This window comes from Leopardus geoffroyi, chromosome A3 (assembly GCF_018350155.1).
Source record: "Leopardus geoffroyi isolate Oge1 chromosome A3, O.geoffroyi_Oge1_pat1.0, whole genome shotgun sequence".
Lineage (NCBI taxonomy): Eukaryota > Metazoa > Chordata > Mammalia > Carnivora > Felidae > Leopardus > Leopardus geoffroyi.
Window position 1 is genome coordinate 110,247,796 of NC_059336.1, and position 19,865 is coordinate 110,267,660.

Genomic DNA, 19,865 nt, shown 5'->3' on the forward strand with positions numbered 1-19,865 from the left:
GACTTCGGTTCAGGTCATGATCTCGCGGTCTGTGACATCTAGCCCCGCGTCGGGCTCTGTGCTGACAGCTCAGGGCCTGGAGCCTGCTTCGGATTCTGTGTCTTCTTCTCACTCTCTCTGCCCCTCCCCTGCTCATGCTCTGTCTCTCTCTGTCTCAAAAATAAATAAAACATTAATAATAATGATAACATTGAAGTTTTTGAGTGCAGAGTTGTTTGTTCACTTTTTTTTTTAATATTTATTTATTTTTGAGGGAGAGAGAGAACGTGAGTGGGCAAGGGGCAGAGAGAGAGAGGGAGACACAGAATCTGAAGCAGACTCCAGCCTCCGCACTGTCAGCACAGAGCCTGATGCGGGGCTCGAACCCACAGACCACAAGACCATGACCAGAGCTGAAGTCAGATGTCCAACCGACTGAGCCACCTAGGTGCCCCTTTAAACTTTTTTTAATGTTTATTATTTATTTTTGAGAGAGAGAGAGAGAGAAAGCATCAGCGGGGGAGGGGTAGAGAGAGAGGGAGACACAGAATCCGAAGCAGGCTCCAGGCTCCGAGCTGTCAGCACAGAGCCCGACGTGGGGCTCAAACCCACAAACTGTGAGATCATGACCTGAGCCGAAGTCGGACGCTTAACCGACTGAGCCACCCAGGCGCCCATTTGCTTTTTGGGGAAAGACCATTTAGCTGTCCAAAGGGGATACTCTTGCTCATGTGTCATGCTGGGGATGTAACTTCTTTCATGCTCTGGGTTCACATAAGAGCATAAGCAGATACTATCAGAGACACACGTAAATTGGCGTCTGAATGGTGTGTAGATGAGACAGGCCTCCCAGTGATGCACAATTTTTTGTCCTCCCAGAACAATTCCTCTGTCCCTTACTACAGACCAAAGCACTTGTGGTTATCTCAGACTTACTGTTGGGGGGAATTTAATTCCAACTCTGCACTGAATTAAGATGAATAAATCCTATCCTCATATAATTCAAGGAAAATGCATTCACTGCTCATCTACTCTGTGTATGTCCCTGCAGTGAGCCCCGTGGAGGCCCCACTCTCAAGGGGCATTATATGTCTATTTAACACAACCTTTAATTCAAAGCTAAATATTAGAGATTGTGTCATTCTGGCATAAAGGCTTTTCGATCACAGAACCCTAGGTAGTAAGGTGGAACTTACGAGAGAAGGTAAAGAAAGTTTTGGACGAACCCTCTCAACAGTCCCTAATCTTTACACCATAGCTAGTCACAGTGAAGAATAGAAGGGTTCATTGAAAGTTAAATAAAATTGCTTTGAGAGGGGTGCCTAGATGGCTCAGTCAGTTAAGCATTTGAGTTCGGCTCAGGTCATGATCTTATGGTCTGTGAGTTTGAGTCCTGCATCAGGCTCTGTGCTGACAGCTCGGAGCGTGGAGCCTGCTTCGGATTCTGTGTCTCCCTCTCTCTCTCTGCACCTCCCCCACTTGCACTCTGTCTCTCTCTCTCCCTCTCTCAAAAATAAATAAATATTAAATTTTTTTTAAAAATTTGCATTGAGAAAGACTGCAGGACTACTATTTCTGGTAGTATGGTGGATTACATAACCTGGAAACCCTTCCCTCAGAACACCAAGAAAGTCTGGATAAAAATTCTTAAAAATTTTTTTAGTTGAATTTCTCAGCCCCCCAGTAGAGTAAGTGGACTCATCAGGGCCCAAAACCACAGATGGAACAGAGAAGGAGACCAAGTAATAATCAGAGATGACATTAAGCCACCATTTACTGAGAGACTTGTCAGCAACAGAGGCTTGGGTTTTAATGCCCAGACCCCCATGACTGGTGCAGGAGTAGACAAATAGAGCAAAACAGAGCTGTTGAACTGACCCATAGAGGACAGGGCTGCCGTTGCATATCTAGGAAGAAATTACACTCTTCCATATTTGCTCCTAAGACAATTGGTTATGATACAGAAGAAGTAAAATCAGATTCTCACATTCTATCACTCACAAAAATGAATTTCTTGCAAATTAAACAACCATATGTTTAAAAAAGATGTTAAAGCTTTAGTTTTTTGGAAGCAAATACAAGATAATATTTTTATAACTAGAGTGAGATTTCTTAAAGAAGAAACAGAAAGCACAAAGAGGACACAATTTATGTTTTCGGCTACATTAAAATCTAAACATCTTTGTGGGGTGTCTGGCTGGCTCAGTCCTGACTCTTGATCTCAGAGTTGTCAATTCTAGCCCCAGGCTGGATGTAGTTTAAAAAGTAAAAAAAAAAAAAAAAAAAAAAAAAAAAAAAAAAATCTTAAAAAGTAAAACTGTGTCATTAAGAAAGTAAAACCCAAAAATGTAAAATGGCAGGGCAGAGACTTGAAGAAGTTACTAAATAAAAGGCTACTATTTAGAGTATATAAAGAACAACCAAGAGGTGCTTGGGTGGCTCAGTCAGTTAAGCGTCCAACTACGGCTCAGGTCACAATCTCATGGTTCGTGAGTTTGAGCCCCGCCTCAGGCTTTCTGCTGTCAGCACAAAGCCCGCTTTGGATCCTCTGTCCCCCTCTCTCTCTGACTCTCCTCCACTCATTCTCTCTCTTTCTCACGAAATAAATAAATAAACTTAAAAAAAAAAAACAAACTTAAAGGGTACCTGGGTGGCTCAGTTGGTTGAGCGTTGAACTTCGGCTCAGGTCATGGTCTCACAGTTCGTGGGTTTGAGCCCCACATCGGGCTCTGGAGCCCACTTCGGATTCCGTGTCTCCCTCTCACTCTGCCCCTCCCTGCTCACTGTCTCTCAAAAATAAATAAACATTAAAAAATTTTTTAAAAAACTTAAAAAAATAAAGATCAACTGAATGGCTGCTTCGTTTCTTATACTCTATCTTTTTGAAACTAATTTCTACATAAACACTTAAGGACATAGTGCCATCATCGTGTATCCAGTACAATGCTGCACATAGTAGGCACTCAATAAATATTTATTGAATAAATTAATGAACGAAGGGACTTTTTTTTAAAAAAAACCAAGAAGCGTTACTTAGAATATAAATCAGTCAGGATCCTTCTGATGTAATAAACAGAAAATCAAACACATACTGGTTTATAGTAGAAAGAAGAGGAGGGGAGAAGTCTTACAACTGACTGGCCTAGGATGGGTCTGGTTCAGATTAGTCTTGATCCAGAGCTCAAAGAAGGGCCCGATTCTCAACCTTCACTTCTCAACTCTACCCCCTCAGTGTAGCCTCCATTTTGGGGGAGATTTCTCTTTGGGAAGTACTGGAAACAGAAACCACTATAAGCATGTCAAGCATAAGGATTCAGTGGGAAATGAATGCATATATGTCGGAAAGGTTGGCAGAATGAAAACCAGGAGACTTCCACTGCACCTGCCACGCAGAGCTCAGGACCTTGTCACTGACACTGCTTCTACCACGGCTGCCGCCACGGATGCACCATACCCTTGGAGAACTGACAAGGGTACCTGGAGTCATGAGCACAGAAGTTTGCTCATCAGCTCATTCTATCACATGAGGATGGCCTTCTCCTTCCTTCCATCTTCCAAATCTTGCACCATGGCTCATCAGTCATTAGCAGAACTCCAGAATTTTAATTCCGTAAAAATCTGGCAATGTGATTTTAACTTTCCATACTTTATAATCCAGGAGGCAGGGAGACATAGAAAGGAGTGAGATTAGAAGCTAAATAAAAACGAACAATATCGTGCAGTCCACTGCTTGCACTAATAATCTTTCAAGCAGACAACAGAACTATGTTCCCACCTAATGCACCCATTCCCTTCTTCAAATGAAAACATGCTTATCCGAGCCCCTAGTCTTTATACCCATGGCTATGTGATATTCCTCCCTCTTCTCTTTTAGTCACAAATTCTACCGTAAGACACTCTAACCAGAAGATTATCTTATAAAATTAACCACTACCAGCAAATCTCATAGAAAAGGAAAGGGAAAAGCAATGAAAAGAAGTTTATTAATACAAAAACAAAGCAAGGAAGAAAAATGCAACAGGTCATGAAACTGTAGTTGGTGTTTATTACTTCCTTATTCCTTATTACTTATTCTCTTTGCCCTCAGAAATCTTCCCAGCCAGTAGGGTGACATAAACCTTCAATCCTGAAGGATCTGAGCCCTAAACAGTCCTGTCTTGTTGAACAGCTGTAGATTTCTACTAACATGTATCATTGAGCAGGGAGTTACTAGAAGGAACTCAAGAGAAACTCCTGAGTTAAAGACATGCTTGTCTCTAACTCCGTTGTGTGGCTACATCACTATTTTCCCATAAATCAGCCCAGCTGGTTTGGTAACTTCCTTATTTCCTTGATGGCCTGATGGCATCATGAACCTGAAATGTCCAGATGCAGTTTCAAATTCCTATTCAAGGAACTATGTGTCTCCTACTGGAAACACAGCCCAATGTCATAGGAACAGGGAGCACTATTTTGCAAGAGCATGACTAGGTTTCATTGTGGAACACAACCCTCTCACTTCTACTGTTTCCTGAGTTCAGGTGTACTGGCCATGAAAGAAACAGCAATCTGGTTTAGAACATCCACTGCCCATGAAGGACAGTACACTCAGCTGAGTATACACTCAGTATACTCCTGCTTGGGGCTGCACCTGAGCCTTCCATACTCCACCCTACTGCCCTGTACAGCCAGCTGCTTTGGGGTGACGAGGTTCATAGTAAAACTACTGAATTCTACAGCAGTCAGTATACTGCCTCATTTTTCTGTAAAACGGGTTTCTTAGCAAGACAGGCTGTGATGGTGAGCAAGTATACAGAATATCCAACAATGATGATGCTGGCAGAAGCACTGCAGGAAGGAAATGCAAATCCGTACCTGAAATAAACGCTCACTCCCCACAGGGCAAATCCCTGTGCACTCCAGATGGAAGGGCTCCTGTGTAACCTGTCTGCCACCAAGTGGTCGCTTGGTCTACCTTGGGGTATGGTACTTGACACTGGGGCTCAGAGTTGGTCCCTGATGGGAGACTGCTGGGTGCTCAGCAGCCAGATGAGCCTTGATGAGAATTTCGCGTCGATGAACTCACACATTCCATACCTTGCTACTGCTGTCGTCTCCTTATTCGTCGTGAACAAACACTGGGTGTGCTGGGGAAAAGCTGACTGACCTCTACAGAAGTCTTCCTGGCCACCTGCTCCTCAAAAGCCTCCTCAGAAGTAGTAGATGCCTTTGATGAACATTCACTATATGCTCATAGTGTCCAAGGGGTTCACCCACACCATTTTCCTCAGACCGCTTATGACCAACCCTCTGATCTTCTTCCTTCCAAATCTCTGAATCTCCAGCTAGCCTGCGAGACACTGGGTGTGTTCAAGCCACTGGCTTGCTCTCCTTCCAAGTGACAACGAAATGTACTGCTCAAAGTTCTGCCTGCTGGATTTCCTTTCTCCCAATACCCTTTAGGGCCACCTTCCAGAGGGGCTGTTTTAATACATCAATCCACTTCTGATTAACGCCAGTATACTGTGCTTCATTTGATTTTTTCTTTCTCAGTCATCTGGTCACAGGGAACTCTCCATGAGCTCAGTGCTGTGGGTTGACAGAGCAGGGGTGAGTGCCATGGGGGTCTTAGATACCTGCCATAATACCCACTGAAATTAGGGAGCTTTTCCAATGGCAGCACCTCCCACTGACATTCCCTAAACCTACAGTGGTCAGGCATTACAGAGTTTTTCAAGGATACATCAAGGATACATCACTCCAATGGATCCTCACTCCAATATTTTCCTCAATGCCTGAGGAAGAAGGGTCCTTTGGATCTTCTTGGGGAACATGGCTAGGGAGTGAATGAATGCCATCATTCTACTCCAATATTCCTGACTCCCTGAGTATTTTTGATTTATCTGTATTAGTTGGCATCACAATTTCATTTAATGGGGGCCACCCCTGAGCCCAGGTTGCAGTAACATTTCTAATGAGCCATTTCCAGCTGCTGGAGCCAGCACACTGAGTGCATAATCTGAATTACATTCATTTCTAAATGCCACCTTTTGAATCATTTCCATGCATATTTCCTGGGTTTCTGCTGATAAAAATTAGTGGAGGTTTGCAAATTTTTTGTTCCATAAACTATCTCCTCTGGATCAGATCTTGTCCGTATCCTCTTGGGGCATGCTAGCATCTGATTCTAGTTCTAGGAGTGAAAGTATGAGGTAGGGATGGGGCATTTGGAGAATCAGCACCTCCCTGCAAGGTGACTACTTTATAATCTTCAAACCAGGCTGTACCACTCTTACCAAACATGGGCAGAGGGCTGTTGAAGGCTCAGCAGTATTTGGGAGGGCAGTAGTACTTGGATTCACTCAAATCCCCCCAAATTCCCAGGGCCTCATTCTTTCCCATTCAATGCCCTCAATGTTCATAGAAGAGACCTGGGGAGGCTGCAAATTAAATTTGTATTGCAAAATTCTGTTACCTGCAGCTGCAGACTCTGCACCTAATTTCTGCAACATCAGCCCTGAGTCTACATGAAATAAGAGGTCCTTCTGGGCATTTATTAAAGCTTGTATCTCTGACCACGCTTGAGATTGTCATTTCCTGTCTTTAAACTCTCTTGGGCAGTTCAGGGCCTTCAGAAAACCTGTCACTGCTACTGCTGTTGCTGCTGTCACAGACACCACACACCCACAAACCTGGTAAATGGTCTCATGCAAATCCCTGCTATTTCTGGAGCTTTCCGTCATCTGGAAATCCCACAGAAAGATGGCTCTGTCTCCTATCTATCTTTCAAACTTTCCACCAGTACTTCACATTTGCAGAATTTAAATCCTCTGCCCAGGACCTGGGCTCTAAAGAAAATATAGCGTTTAACCACCGAAAATTAAGCCATTCAGTTTAGCCACTGAAACTCCGGAGGGATGGAGAAGAGGAGTGGGCAATGACTCCTAGAGCCAATGCCCAATACCAATAGTATATCGGAGGTCCATCTTGGGACCACCTCACTCGCTCACTCTAGCTCAGATGTTGAGGGTACAGACTTGTAATTCTAATTCTAGCTCTCCGGCTTACTTAACTTGTGTGTTACTGAACTTCTCTGTGCCCCAGACCTCAGTTTTCTTATCTGCTGAATGGGTACAGTAATGGGTACCTACTTTGCTGTATCGTAAGTCCTCAGGACTCCTCAATCGCTGTGTCAGTTTCTTATAAACCGAGGACTACCCGTAGGGGCTTCGGGAGCAAAACTCCACGAGGTCCCACAGGGAGCAGGTAGCTCTCCTAATGGCTGGACCTGCGGCCGGTGTTTAGAACAGCGCTGGCAAGTACCCGTTGAATGAATAGACAAATGGGTGGAAACTGACTGAAGGAAGGCTAGGCCTTCAGGTCTCTTCATCCCCAGCCTCGTGAAAGTGAGGAGGCAGAAGGGAACGGGGACGGAGTCCTTCGGTGTTTACAGGCCTGACCCTGAGTTGACTCCTGACTTTGCCACTTATCAGCAGCAGGACTTTGGACGAGTTAATTTACTCAGTTTCCTCGATCCTGAAATGGGGCGAATAATACCCACCCTGGCACGCCACGGGCGCTTGGAGACCTCTCTGTCCTCCCTTCCTCCCGACGGACCCTTCCGGCCACAAACACACCTGGAAGCCGGAGGGCTTGGAGCGGGGGGTGCCGCAGGAGGGTCCCCGCGCGCCCCGCGGGCAGCCGGCTGCACGTGGGCGGCAGCGCGCGCGGCGCGGACTCGGAAGGAGACTCGAGTTTCCCGCGATCCCGAGTCGGTGCGGGAGGGGCCGCGCGCGGTCATAGAAGGCGGAGCCGGCGGGGAAAAGGAAAGCGAGAGCGAGCCGCCGGACCTGGCAGGCGGGCAGCGGCAGCGGCAGCGGCAGCGGCGGTGCACGGTGAGCAGCGGGGCTCCGGGCGCGCGGCGAGCGCGCGGGGCGGTGCTGGGCGCGGCGAGGGGCGCGGCCCCGGCCCGGGAAGTGGCTGCGCGGATAGAGGCCGCCGACCCCCGGCCTGGCCGCGCGGAAGCGCTGTCCGAGGCCCGCAGCTGGGGAGGGGATCCCTCAGCGCACTGGCGACTGAGAGCTGTTTTTTTTCCGCGAAGAATTTCGGTCAGAGCAAGTAACGAATTTCCCAGGCCGGGGTGGCGGGGTGGTGGGGTGGGGGTGCGGGAGCGGGGGGATCTAGTGGAAAACAGATACGTGGGGAATGTGACTTATCGGAAATACGGAGGCCTGGACTTCTTATAGATTGGCTAAATAGGCCCTGGCTAAAAATCTCTTGCCTAGACAGTTCTAATTGTTTCCCAATTACTTGGCCTTAGCCCTCCCCCACCCTCTTCCCCCCCCCCCCCGCCCCGTCCCCTCCTCTCCCCTTCCCCCGCCCCCATCCCTTCCTCCTTCCCCTGCCCCAACTCCCTACCGCCCTTTCCCCCTTGTCTTTTTTCAACACTGCCGCTGGCCCAGGGGTCCTTTTAATCAGAACAGGACACTCCTTTGCTCGGATCATCCCAATGGCTTACCGTCTCATCAGAATTCCGTAAATGGCACAGACAAGGCCCCTTGCTCTCTCCACTCCGGCCATGCAGGCCCCATTGCTGTTCTTGGGATACAGCCAAGCATATGCTTGCCTCTGGGCCTTTGCACGGCCTGTTTACCCTTCCTGGAAGGCTCTTCCCCCGATACCTTCTTGGGCGGCCGTTCTTTTACCTTACCCTGCACTTCTTCTTTTTTAGTGTATTTGTTTTTGAGAGAGAGAGAATGAGAACAAGTTGGGGAGGGGCAGAGAGCGAGGGAGAGAGAGAGAATCCCAAGCAGGCTCCCCACTATCAGCATAGAGCCTGATGCGGGGCTCCAACCCAGCCACGGTGAGATCATGACCTATGTATGAGATTATGACCTGAGCCAAAGTTGGACCCCCACCCCACTGAGCCATCCAGACTCCCCTGTTTTACCCTGTGCTTCCTGCAATGTCACTTATGTCAGAGTAGCTTTCCCTGAATACTGTCTATTATTAACAAACAAAACACCTCCCTTCCCTGGCAGTCCCCCCTTACTCTGGTTCAGTTTTCAACATGGTAGTTTTCAGCCTGTGACATTTTTTATGGATTTGTCTGAGTTCCTCCATTAGTAAGTTCACAAAAGTATTGTTCACTGGTACTGCCTGGGCACCTAGTACATAATAGTTCTCATTAAATATCTGTTTAATGAATGGCAATTCATAAATTCTCTTTTGAATTACAGAATAACGAGACTTCCTATTGCCTGTTTTTTTTAATTTATTTTTAAAATTTACATCCCAGTTAATTAGCATATAGTGCAACAATGATTTCAGGAGTAGATTCCTTAATACCCCTTACCCATTTAGCCCATCCCCCCCACAATCCCTCCAGCAACCCTGTTTGTTCTCCATATTTAAGAGTCTCTTATGTTTTGCCCCCCTCCATGTTTTTATATTATTTTTGCTTCCCTTCCCTTATGTTCATCTGTTTTGTATCTTAAAGTCCTCATATGAGTGAAGTCTTATGATATTTGTCCTTCTCTGACTAATTTCACTTAGCATAATAACCTCCAGTTCCATCCACGTAGTTGCAAATGTCAAGATTTCATTCTTTTTGGTTGCCGAGTAATACTCCATTGTATATATACCACATCTCTTTATCCATTCATCCATCGATGGACATTTGGGCTCTTTCCATACTTTGGCTATTATTGATAGTGCTGCTATAAACATGGGGGTATATGTGCCCCTTTGAAACAGCACACCTGTATCCCTTGGATAAATACCTAGTAGTGCAATTGCTGGGTTGTAGGGTAGTTCTATTTTTAATTTTTTGAGGAACCTCCATACTGTTTTCTAGAGTGGCTGCACCAGTTTGCATTCCCAGCCTGTGATTTCTTAAGCACTAAAAAATGTCTTGCCGAAGGAGGGCTGAAGGATAGACTTTGCTGTCACTTAGGAGTTTTGAATTTGGGGCAGATTATGCTCTTCTTCCATTTCCTTATTTGACCCTGAGGATCCATACCCTGGACCTATAGTTTACTCATTTCATTAGTCAGATACTAGATGATATGTGTTGTGTGGCAAGCATTGTGGAGGCCCGGGAGGGGGCTGGGCCCACAAGGAGCTAACAGTCTGCCAGAAGGGGCAAAGGCACGGTCATAGTGACTTCCGGGCATGAGTAAGATGGATACATAACACTCATCAGTGATTTAGGTGGGGATTTCTTTTAGGAAAATGATGACATAGATTTAAAACAAGATTAATTTACAGTAGTTGGAAAAGAAACCTGCTGCTTCTTTTTTCCAGGCTTGTAAGTACTTTTGCAAACATGTTAATTCAGCACTTTCTTAGGTTGCACATATATTTCACTTAAATTCTGATGATGGGCAGTTACTTAAAATTAAGAGTACAGAGGGTTTAGAGCATTTGAGAGAACTTACGGTCTCTTCCATAACTGCTATTTTGAAGTCTGTGATCCCCTCCCAATCTGACATATGGTCTCATAGTTGTGACCAAAGTAAATGACACTGTTCTGTTCCTACGGTACGTCTACAGATCCTTATCAAAAACCCTTGGGCCTCGGGGCGCCTGGGTGGCTCAGTCGGTTAAGTGGCCGACTTCGGCTCAGGTCATGATCTCGCGGTCCGTGAGTTCAAGCCCCGCGTCGGGCTCTGTGCTGACAGCTCAGAGCCTGGAGCCTGTTTCAGATTCTGTGTCTCCCTCTCTCTGACCTTCCCCCGTTCATGCTCTGTTTCTCTCTGTCTCAAAAATAAATAAACGTTAAAAAAAAAATTAAAAAAAAAACAAACCCTTGGGCCAGATGTGTTCTGATATTCAGAGGTTTTTGGATTTTAGGAAGGTAAGGCGGCATACATCCTGTCTATTATACCATGCTCTCAGCGGGATTTGGGGGCAGCACTCTCTAATAAAACAGTTTCTGTAGTGAACTGTATAAGTGGACAACAAAGTATCATAAAGCTAGCTTGTGTAGGGGCGCCTGGGTGGCGCAGTCGGTTAAGCGTCCGACTTCAGCCAGGTCACGATCTCGCGGTCCGTGAGTTCGAGCCCCGCGTCAGGCTCTGGGCTGATGGCTCAGAGCCTGGAGCCTGTTTCCGATTCTGTGTCTCCCTCTCTCTCTGCCCCTCCCCCGTTCATGCTCTGTCTCTCTCTGTCCCAAAAATAAATAAACGTTGAAAAAAAAAAATTAAAAAAAAAAAAAAAAAAAAAGCTAGCTTGTGTCATTTCAGGTCTAGACAGCGGGCTACACACCTATCAAAAACAAAACAAACAAATGAAAACAAAATAAACCTCAATTTTCAGTGCCTTTTGGATTTTAGAATTGCAGACCAGGAGCACCATTGATTGAAGGTTAATGGTGTGGGAAGAACTCTGCTGGATGCTTTTCATCTGATTTATTCCCCACAACGTTGAACTCAGGTGCTTTTATTCCTGTCTTCAAGTCATAAATAAAAGGTTCAGAGAGGGTATAGCCCAGATCCGTGTGGCTGTAAAGCCTGTCTCTACGACACTAAGCAGTCATGTGAGGGCTTTACCTTTGCTCGGGCTCCAGGCACTGGGAGCCACCAGCACCGCTCACCCAAACCACTGCAGCCGCCTCTGTTTGGTCTCCTTACTTCTGCACGTGCTCTGCTTCCCTTTCCACACCTGTCCCTGCCAGCATACCTAGTTCTTTACATAGTATCAGAGTAATCCTTTAAAACGTAAATCCAATCACATCCCCCCACTACTTAAAGAACCTTCTGTAACTAACTTCCTATTGCAATTGTAGTAACATCCACCAGTTCTGACCGTGAACCACAAGGTCTATGTGGGTGGCACTGGCCCACTTCTCTGTCTCACTTCCTACTCTTTCCCCCTCATTCAATGTGCAGCAGTCCCCTTGGTCTTTTTGTTATCCCTTCAAAGGCCATGCTGGTTCCTGAGATACTCTTCCCTCATATCTTAATATGATGGACTTTCTCATTACTCAGTCTTCATTTAAATATTGCCTCCTAAGAAAGGTCTTTCCTGACCACTGTGTCTACAACCACCTCCCTCTGTCCCCACCAACAGAGCTCATCCTCTATGCCGCACCCCTATTTAATTTCACCGTGGCACTTTCAGCCATCCGATCATCATATTATCCATTCCTTTTATTTGTTTCTGTACATGATCATTTTCTGTCTTCCCTCAGTGGAATGCAGGTAGGGTTATAATCTGTCCTGTGCACATCTGTATACTCATGGTCAGAACAGTGCCTGACATTTGATAAACATTTACTGAATAAATGAAGAAAGGATACACAGAAAACAGCAGATGAAGAAAAAGGAGAAGACGAAGGGATTGAACGTGCAGTATTTAATTTTAATGAGTCATTCTTTCATTCTCCTGTATACCGTTCAACTGTTCAGCACTTACCACTGCCCACTGGGTGTTGATATACAAAGATGAGTAAGACATAGAACCTACTTCCCAAAGAACTCACTGGGCTGTTATCAGAGCTGGGCAAAGTGGAGTGGCCGGGCGTTGGAGGAATACTAGTGGGCCCTCCAACATCAAAGAAGACTTGTGGAGCCTCACAGATGAGTGGGAGTTGCCTGGTAGACAGAGGGCTCACATATTGCATTCATAGCAAAGAGAAAATCATGTGACAAGTCATGGCGGGGGAGGTCTGGGGTGGGGGGGAGGTCTGCAGATACTTTGGCATCCAGTCATTGATTATTGAGCCACTACTATAACAGCCTGCCCCCTTCCCTTTTACAGCTTGTGAACTCTTTTGGCGCACAGTTATATAAGCAATTGTAGTAAAGGGGACAAGAGCTGTGATAGAGCACCAAACCAGGACCTCTTCAAGGGTGTCTGAGAAGTAACATTTGAGCCGAGATCTATAGGAAATAGGAGTTGACCAGGCAAAGGTAGTGGAAGGGGTAGAGCCAAGAACATTTCAGGAGGCAGCGTGTTGGACAGGAGTTAGGAGTCAGGAAGGAGGGGTAGAAGTGTTCTTTTGCACACCACCATTGTGTAGATGGAATTTAAAGCCATAATTCTAGAGGCGATCACCAGGGGAGTGAGTGTTAGAAGAGAGAGGAGATCCAAGGACTGGACCCTGGGGTACTAGAATATTTACAAGCAATGTCTGTTCAAGTCCTTTGCCAGTTTTTAATTAGGTTGTCTTTTTGTTGTTGGGTTGTAAAAGTTCTTTATATATTCTGGATATTAGACCCTTATCAGCATATGATTTATAGATATCCCATTCTGTACATTCATTTTCTTCATAGTGGCCTGTGTCACACAAATGATTTTACTTTTGATAAAACCCAGTATATCTGTGTTTTCTTTTGCTGCTTGTGCTTTTGCTGTGATAACAAAGATTCCATTGCCAAATCCAAGATCATGAAGATTTACCCTTATGTCTTTTTTCTAAGAGTTTTATAGTTTGAGCTCCTGTATTTAGATTCTGTATATTTTTTAGATTTTTCTTATGATTTAAGTCATTGCTACTCTCTTGGTCCAATGAGACCCATAAACTGGGGTCATAATTCACCCAGGTAAATTTACCTAAAATTGACTTTTCAAAGAAAGATTTTGGAGATTTCATATGGAAGTCTATTTCTGTATTGCAAAGTGTTTAATGATTTCATAAACTTCACTTTATGTATGTACTCTCGACCTTTTTCTTCTCAGCATGAAGAATTCTGATTCTACTCCTGTAGCCTTTTTACCTTCTCAGGCAGGTAGATAAACTTGTACCTGACATTCACTAGAAACAGAGAGTGGAGTGGAAGAGAGAGATCCCTTTCCTTTTTTGGCCAGTTGAGTTATGAAAGTAGAAAGTTTTGGTATGCAGTTCATGAGAGAAAAAGATTTTGTAACAAAGTCTTCTCTGTATTTATGTGGGGCTGAAATGAGTCTCTTTTTTTAATGTTAGTTATTTTTGAGAGAGAGAGAGAGCACGCGTGCGCATGCGAGTGGGGGAGGAGCAGAGAGGGAGACACGGAATCGGAATCGGAAGCAGGCTCCAGGCTCTGAGCTGTCAGCACAGAACCCAACGCGGGGCTTGAACTCATGAGGTGCAAGATCATGACCTGAGCTGAAGTTGGACACTTAACCAACTTAGCCACCCAGGTGCCCAGAGATGAGTCTTCTAAAGAAGGTTCTTCTTACCCTGTTTTGTCTCCTAAACTGGACTGGGAAAATCAGATTAAATATGTTCTGTGTTACTTTTTTCAAACATCTCTTCTGTTCTAGGTTACTAGAAGAAATGGCCAATCATCGTCCACCAAGTTTTTTTATAGAAGAACTTAACGTATATTGTCAGAAGCACAACATGGTACTTAAGTACCAGGAACTGTCTAAGACAGGACCTCCACATAACTTAAGGTACATTGCTTTTTTCTTTTTTAAGGTTGTATTTTTTTAGTAATTTCTGTATCCAATGTGGGGCTTGAACTTACAACCTCGAGAGCAAGAGTCACATGCTCAACTGACTGGGCCAACTAGGTCCCTCAAATTGCTGGGGGTTTTTTTGTTGTTTTTGTTTGTTTTTTTTAACATTTATTTATTTTTGATAGAGACACAGCACAAGTGGGGGAGGGGCACAGAGAGACAGGGAGACACAGAATCTGAAGCAGGCTCCCGGCTCTGTACTGTCAGCACAGAGCCCGACGCGGGGCTCAAACTCACAAACCTTGAGATCATGACCTGCGCCAAAGTCAGATGCTTAACCGACTGAGCCACCCAAGCACATCTGATGGCTGGGGTTTTTAAAAGGTATATCTCCATAAAATATGAACTGGGAAAATGGCCACTCTGGCACAATTTTGAAGTCAATAATTTAGCTATGGGGGCACCTGGGCGGCTCAGTCGTTGAGCATCCAACTCTTGATTCCTGCTCAGGTCACGATCTCACAGATTGTGAGTTCAAGCCCCATGTCAGGCTCTGCACTAACAGTACAGAGCCTGTTTGGGATTCTCTCTCTTTCTTTCTCTCTCTCTGCCCCTTGCCTGTTGTCTCTCTGTCTCTGTCTCAAAATAAATAAATAAACTTAAAAAAAAGAAAAAATAATTTAGCTTTAGAACAAAGATGATGTGCTGTTTGGTGTTTGGGGGTGACTGTTTAAATTCTATGTGGAATGGGTTAAAACCTTCAGGGTAGTCACAGGAGGCAGTGTAATTAGAACACTTGTCTTTAGATAATGCATGAATTTTATAATATTTTATGAATATTGTCTTTGTAATCAGGTTTAAATACCAAGTTATCATAGATGAGAGAGAATATCCAGAAGCTGAAGGTAAATCGAAGAAGGAGGCCAGAAATGCTGCAGCCAAATTGGCGATTGAAATACTTAATAAAGAAAACAAGGTGAGTAAATGCCCCTTTTAACTTTTCTCTGTGAGAAAATACCCATACAGAGTAAAGCCATTCACAAGTTCTTTTTTTTTAAATTAATTAATTAATTTTTTAGTTTTTAAAACAAAATTTTTTTTAATATTTATTTATTATTGAGAGACAGAGAGACACAGAGCATGAGCAGGGAAGGGGCAGAGAGAGGGGGAGACACAGAATCCGAAGCAGGCTCCAGGCTCTGAGCTGTCAGCACAGAGCCCGACATGGGGCTCGAGCTCACGAACTGTGAGATCATGAGCCAAGCCGAAGTCGGATGCTTAACTGACTGAGCCACCCAGGCGCCCCTATTTTTTAAAGTTTTAAAAAATGTTTTATTTATTTTTGAAAGAGAGAGAGAGACAAAGTGCAAGCGGGGGAGGGGCAGAGAGACAGGGAGACACAGAATCGAAGCAGGCTCCAGGTTCCGCTCTGTCAGCGCAGAGCCTGATGCGGGGCTTGAACTCACGAACCGTGAGATCATGACCTGAGCCGAAGTCGGACGCTTAACTGACTGAGCCACCCAGGCACCCCATCTTTTTCTTTTTTTAAGTTTATTTATTTATTTTGAGAGAGAGAGCGAGGGCAAGTGGGGGAGGAGCTTAGGAAGAAGGAGAGAGAGAATCCCAAGCAGGCTCCACGCTATCAGCACAGAGTCCGACAAGGGGCTCAGTCTCACAACTGAGAGATCACTACCTTAGCTGATATCAAGAGTCGGTCTCTTCACCAACTGAGCCACTCAGGTGCTCCCACAAGTTCTTTTACATTCAGAAGTTCCGCGCCCCCCCCCCCGCCCCGTCTCCATTTCTGTAAAGCCCTGAATGAAAGCTATATCTAGGAGATAGTGGGCAAAGCTTGGCCATACCTATTTAGAATGCTAATGGTAGTGGTAGCCTCTGAAGTTGGAAGAATGGGGAAAGGAAACAGTGTGAAATGAGCCGACAGGTCCTGGCAGGACCCCTCCACCTAAGTGAGCAGTGCAGTGGGAAAGGACAAAGAGGTGGAGGGACTGTGAGGAGGGTGATGTATCAGGAGGGCGGATGATCCAGAGCCTGATCAAGAGCTCTGTTCTAGGTGAGAACAGAGTAAAGAGTACAGAAAAAGCTGTCTGAAGAGATTCCAGTCGAAAATGTTTCTGAAATAAAGGAAGACCTGCATCCAGATTAAAACAACAGATCGTAGAAAAATACGGAGTCACCAAGAACAAGATCGATCAATCATTGGGAAAGTCCTGAGCTCTAGGCGTGATGACAAAATCCTGCAAGCATCTAGGCAGAAAAGAAATTTTTTTTTTTTAATTTAAAAAAAATTTTTATTTTTAAAAAATTTTTTTTCAAAATTTCTTTTAATGTTTATTCATTTTTTGAGAGAGAGAGAGAGAGAGAGAGAGAAAGACAGATCATGAGCAGGGGAGGGCCAGAGAGAGACAGATACACAGAATCTGAAGCAGGTTCCAGGCTCCAAGCTGTCAGCACAGAGCCTAATGCGGGGCTCGAACTCACGAACCTCGAGATCATGACCTGAGCCAAAGCTGGACACTTAACCGACTGAGCCATCCAGGCACCCCCAAAAGTAAATTATTTAAAATGTAAAAATGGGGGCACCTGGGTGGCCCAGTCAGTTAAGCGTCCGACTTCGGCTTGGCTCATGATCTCACAGTTCGTGAGCTCGAGCCCCGCGTAGGGCTCTGTGCTGACAGCTTGGAGCCTGGAGCCTGCTTCAGATTCTGTGTCTCCCCCTCTCTCTGCTCTTCCCTGCTCACGCTCTGTCTCTCTCGGTCTCAAAAATAAATAAGCATTAAAAACAATTTTTTTTTAATGTAAAAATGAAGGGGTGCCTGGTGGCTTAGTTGGTTAGCTATCCGAATTCAGCTTCACAAGTTTGAGCCCTACATCAAACTCTGTGCTGTGAGCGTGGAGCCTGCTTCAGATCCTCTTGTGTCCTTTACTCTCTGCCCCTCCCCTGATTGTGCTCTCTCTTTCTCAAAGATAAATAAATACTTTAAAAGTATATAAAAATGAAAAAAAATCATACTGTCCATAGCAACGTTAAAAGCCAAGGGACAGTCGAGAAATGGCTGTAACATGAGACAAGAGCTGGTTTATATGTGGGACAAGAGAGGATCATTCTCACATATTGAACATTTGAAAACATTGACTTTCAAGATACTTTCCTGAAAAGTCTTACTCGATGATGTCTCCCTGGTAACTCAAGTTGGGAAAAGTAAATCAGGCAAAATTGTAAACTCATGAATTGTTAATGAGCCAGAAAATCGAATCAAGAAGTTAGAAAAAGAACAATAGAATGCCTTCCCCTAATGAAGCAGAAGAAAATAATAACAAGATCAGACGTTAATGTACAAGAAAACAAAGAAATAATAAAGATGGTCAATAAAACCAAAAGTTAGTTCTCTGACAAGATTAATTAAATAGAAAAACTTTGGACAAGCTTTCATCAGATTAAAAAAAGTACATTCCATTCTTATAATGGAAGGAATGTGCTATTATATTCATCTTTCCCACTAAGGTGTGATCCAGGATATGGCTTTACTTCAATTTTGGTTGTCTTCATTTTTGAGATTTACAAAGGGTGAGTGAGACAGTGTTATAGTATTTTGCGTGGATAAACAAGAAAGTTAACTACTTTGTTTTTCTTTAGGAAACTATCAAAGGAAAATGGTGGCTCCTATGGTTAACACTTACCCTTGTGGATTTTTTCTGGTAGAAAAAGATACATACTTAGACTTGTACTCAAGGTAGTAGAGTAGGACAACACATAAGATCTAAATTGTCTTTCAAATTATTCTTCTAGTAATCTTATTAAATTTTATTAAATAAACTAAATTTTATTTAGTATTTATCAAAATAGTTCAACTTCTGTTTTCATGTATATTAAGCAAGATTTTTCTTTCTTTGTAGGCAGTTAGTTCTGTATCACTGCCAACAACACATTCATCAGAAGGATTAGGATTAGGATCCACTGGGAATTTCATAGGCTGTATCAATAGGCTTGCCCAGAAGGAACAACTGTCTGTAAATTATGAACAATGTGAATTGAAAGAACCTGGGCCTGAAAGGTGAGACGTAATTCAGCTTTTCCTTCTGTTTCATTGTATCTAAGCAATATAACAGCAATATAATGGGCTTGTTTCATGTCTAATTTTCCAGAAATATTTGTCTTCCTTTTTTGTATATTCTGCAGGGAAAGTTTTATAGAACTCATACGCAATTGGACATCTTTGTAATTGAAATATTAAAATGCTTACTTGCTGAAGACTTGGGACCCATGTACCATAATAGATCAAATCTGGGGAATCCTTTGTTTCTGAGGTATATCTGGATGGTTTAGTCTGCAGGAGACCTATGAGAGTGTGAGGTGCCCCTGCTTGGGAGTGTGGGGGTGCAGAGATATTTCCATCCCAGGGGTCACAGCGGGAGTGGCTAGATGAAAATGGCTGTGCCACACGTGTAGGCAAAATGACTCTCCTACCATCATCAGATTAGAGAGCTGTTTGTCCAGGTGTTTGTCCTACAAATTCAGTTAAATGGTGTCACTCCCTAGACAAATACCAGGTATTAAAAGAAATGGGTTTTAGTCGTAGACTGTGAGGAGACCAGGATTTTAGGAATATGATTGGAGGGATGGAGTAGAGCTTCAGAGCTGCCAAGACTTTGGAAGTAAGGATAAAGAATAGATAAGAACTAGGAAAAGCAGAAAGCAAATGAGTCTGAAGGGGATTGTTTCTTGGCTACAACCAACCAGGTAAATGAGAGAAAAAAAATCTGACAAATAACCCAAATAACTACCTTAGGATACTGTCCTCTGAATTTTTCTTTAATGTTTGTTTATTTTGGGGAGACAGACAGAGTGCAAGCAGGGGAGGGGCAGAGACAGAGGGTGACACAGATCTGAAGCAGGCTCCAGGGTCTGAGCTGTCAGCACAGAGACCGATGGGGGGCTTGAACCCACAAAGCACGGGATCATGACTTGGGCAGAGGTCGGACGCTCAACCGACTGAGCCACCCAGGTGCCCCACTGTCCTCTGAATTGACTCAGCTATTGACTATTTTACTCTGATGGCTTTTAGGCCAGAACCAGGATGAGAAAAGCAGCATAGTATTCACTGGCATGAAATAGTGAAGTGTGTGGTCAATCTCAATAAAGTAAGAGGCTATTTTATTTTTTCATAGCTCACCTGTTTGGTTCCTTTGGCTTAAGTGCTCTAATGTCAGTTCCCTAAAAGAGACAAGTCTAGTTAGAGGTGCCTGAGAGAATAAGAGCCATAGAAACCCTCCAGTCATTCAACCTAATTCTGCTTTCAGGGCCCAGCAGCGAAGACTCACCCTGGTTGGATGTATCTGCCTCTATGGCAAATAATACTAGAATAATTTTGCGGTAATATATAGTAACTCGACGATACTTACCATGTCCATTGCTTTGCTACCTTAAATATAGTTCTCATGTAATTGTCCAAGTATCCTTGCCTAACCACAAATATTCTTACATATAATATGAGGGGTGTGTG

At 44.2% G+C, this 19,865-nt stretch overlaps 1 protein-coding gene and 1 long non-coding RNA gene across 9 annotated transcripts in view; one reads left to right on the top strand and one right to left on the bottom strand.

The window, feature by feature from the left end:
* Positions 1-3,559: 3,559 nt before the first annotated feature.
* LOC123581244 lies at positions 3,560-7,276 on the bottom strand. The gene is made up of 2 exons (XR_006703684.1): positions 7,110-7,276; positions 3,560-5,547 (listed from the first exon to the last, which is right to left on the bottom strand). It is a non-coding gene; the product is annotated as an uncharacterized LOC123581244 (long non-coding RNA).
* A 439-nt stretch (positions 7,277-7,715) lies between these two features.
* EIF2AK2 (eukaryotic translation initiation factor 2 alpha kinase 2) overlaps positions 7,716-19,865 on the top strand; it is a 35,303-nt gene continuing 23,153 nt past the window's right edge. For 2 of the 8 annotated variants that reach the window (XM_045447133.1, XM_045447131.1), the window contains exons 1-4: positions 7,746-7,853; positions 14,206-14,337; positions 15,199-15,319; positions 18,259-18,416. In XM_045447133.1, coding sequence (XP_045303089.1) covers positions 14,219-14,337; positions 15,199-15,319; positions 18,259-18,416 — 398 coding nt within the window. In that variant the 5' untranslated portion in view covers positions 7,746-7,853; positions 14,206-14,218. Of the gene's footprint in view, positions 8,067-14,205; positions 14,338-15,198; positions 15,320-18,258; positions 18,417-19,865 lie in introns of all 8 variants that reach the window. The other 6 variants (XM_045447134.1, XM_045447136.1, XM_045447129.1 and 3 more) reach the window with 5 other exon arrangements.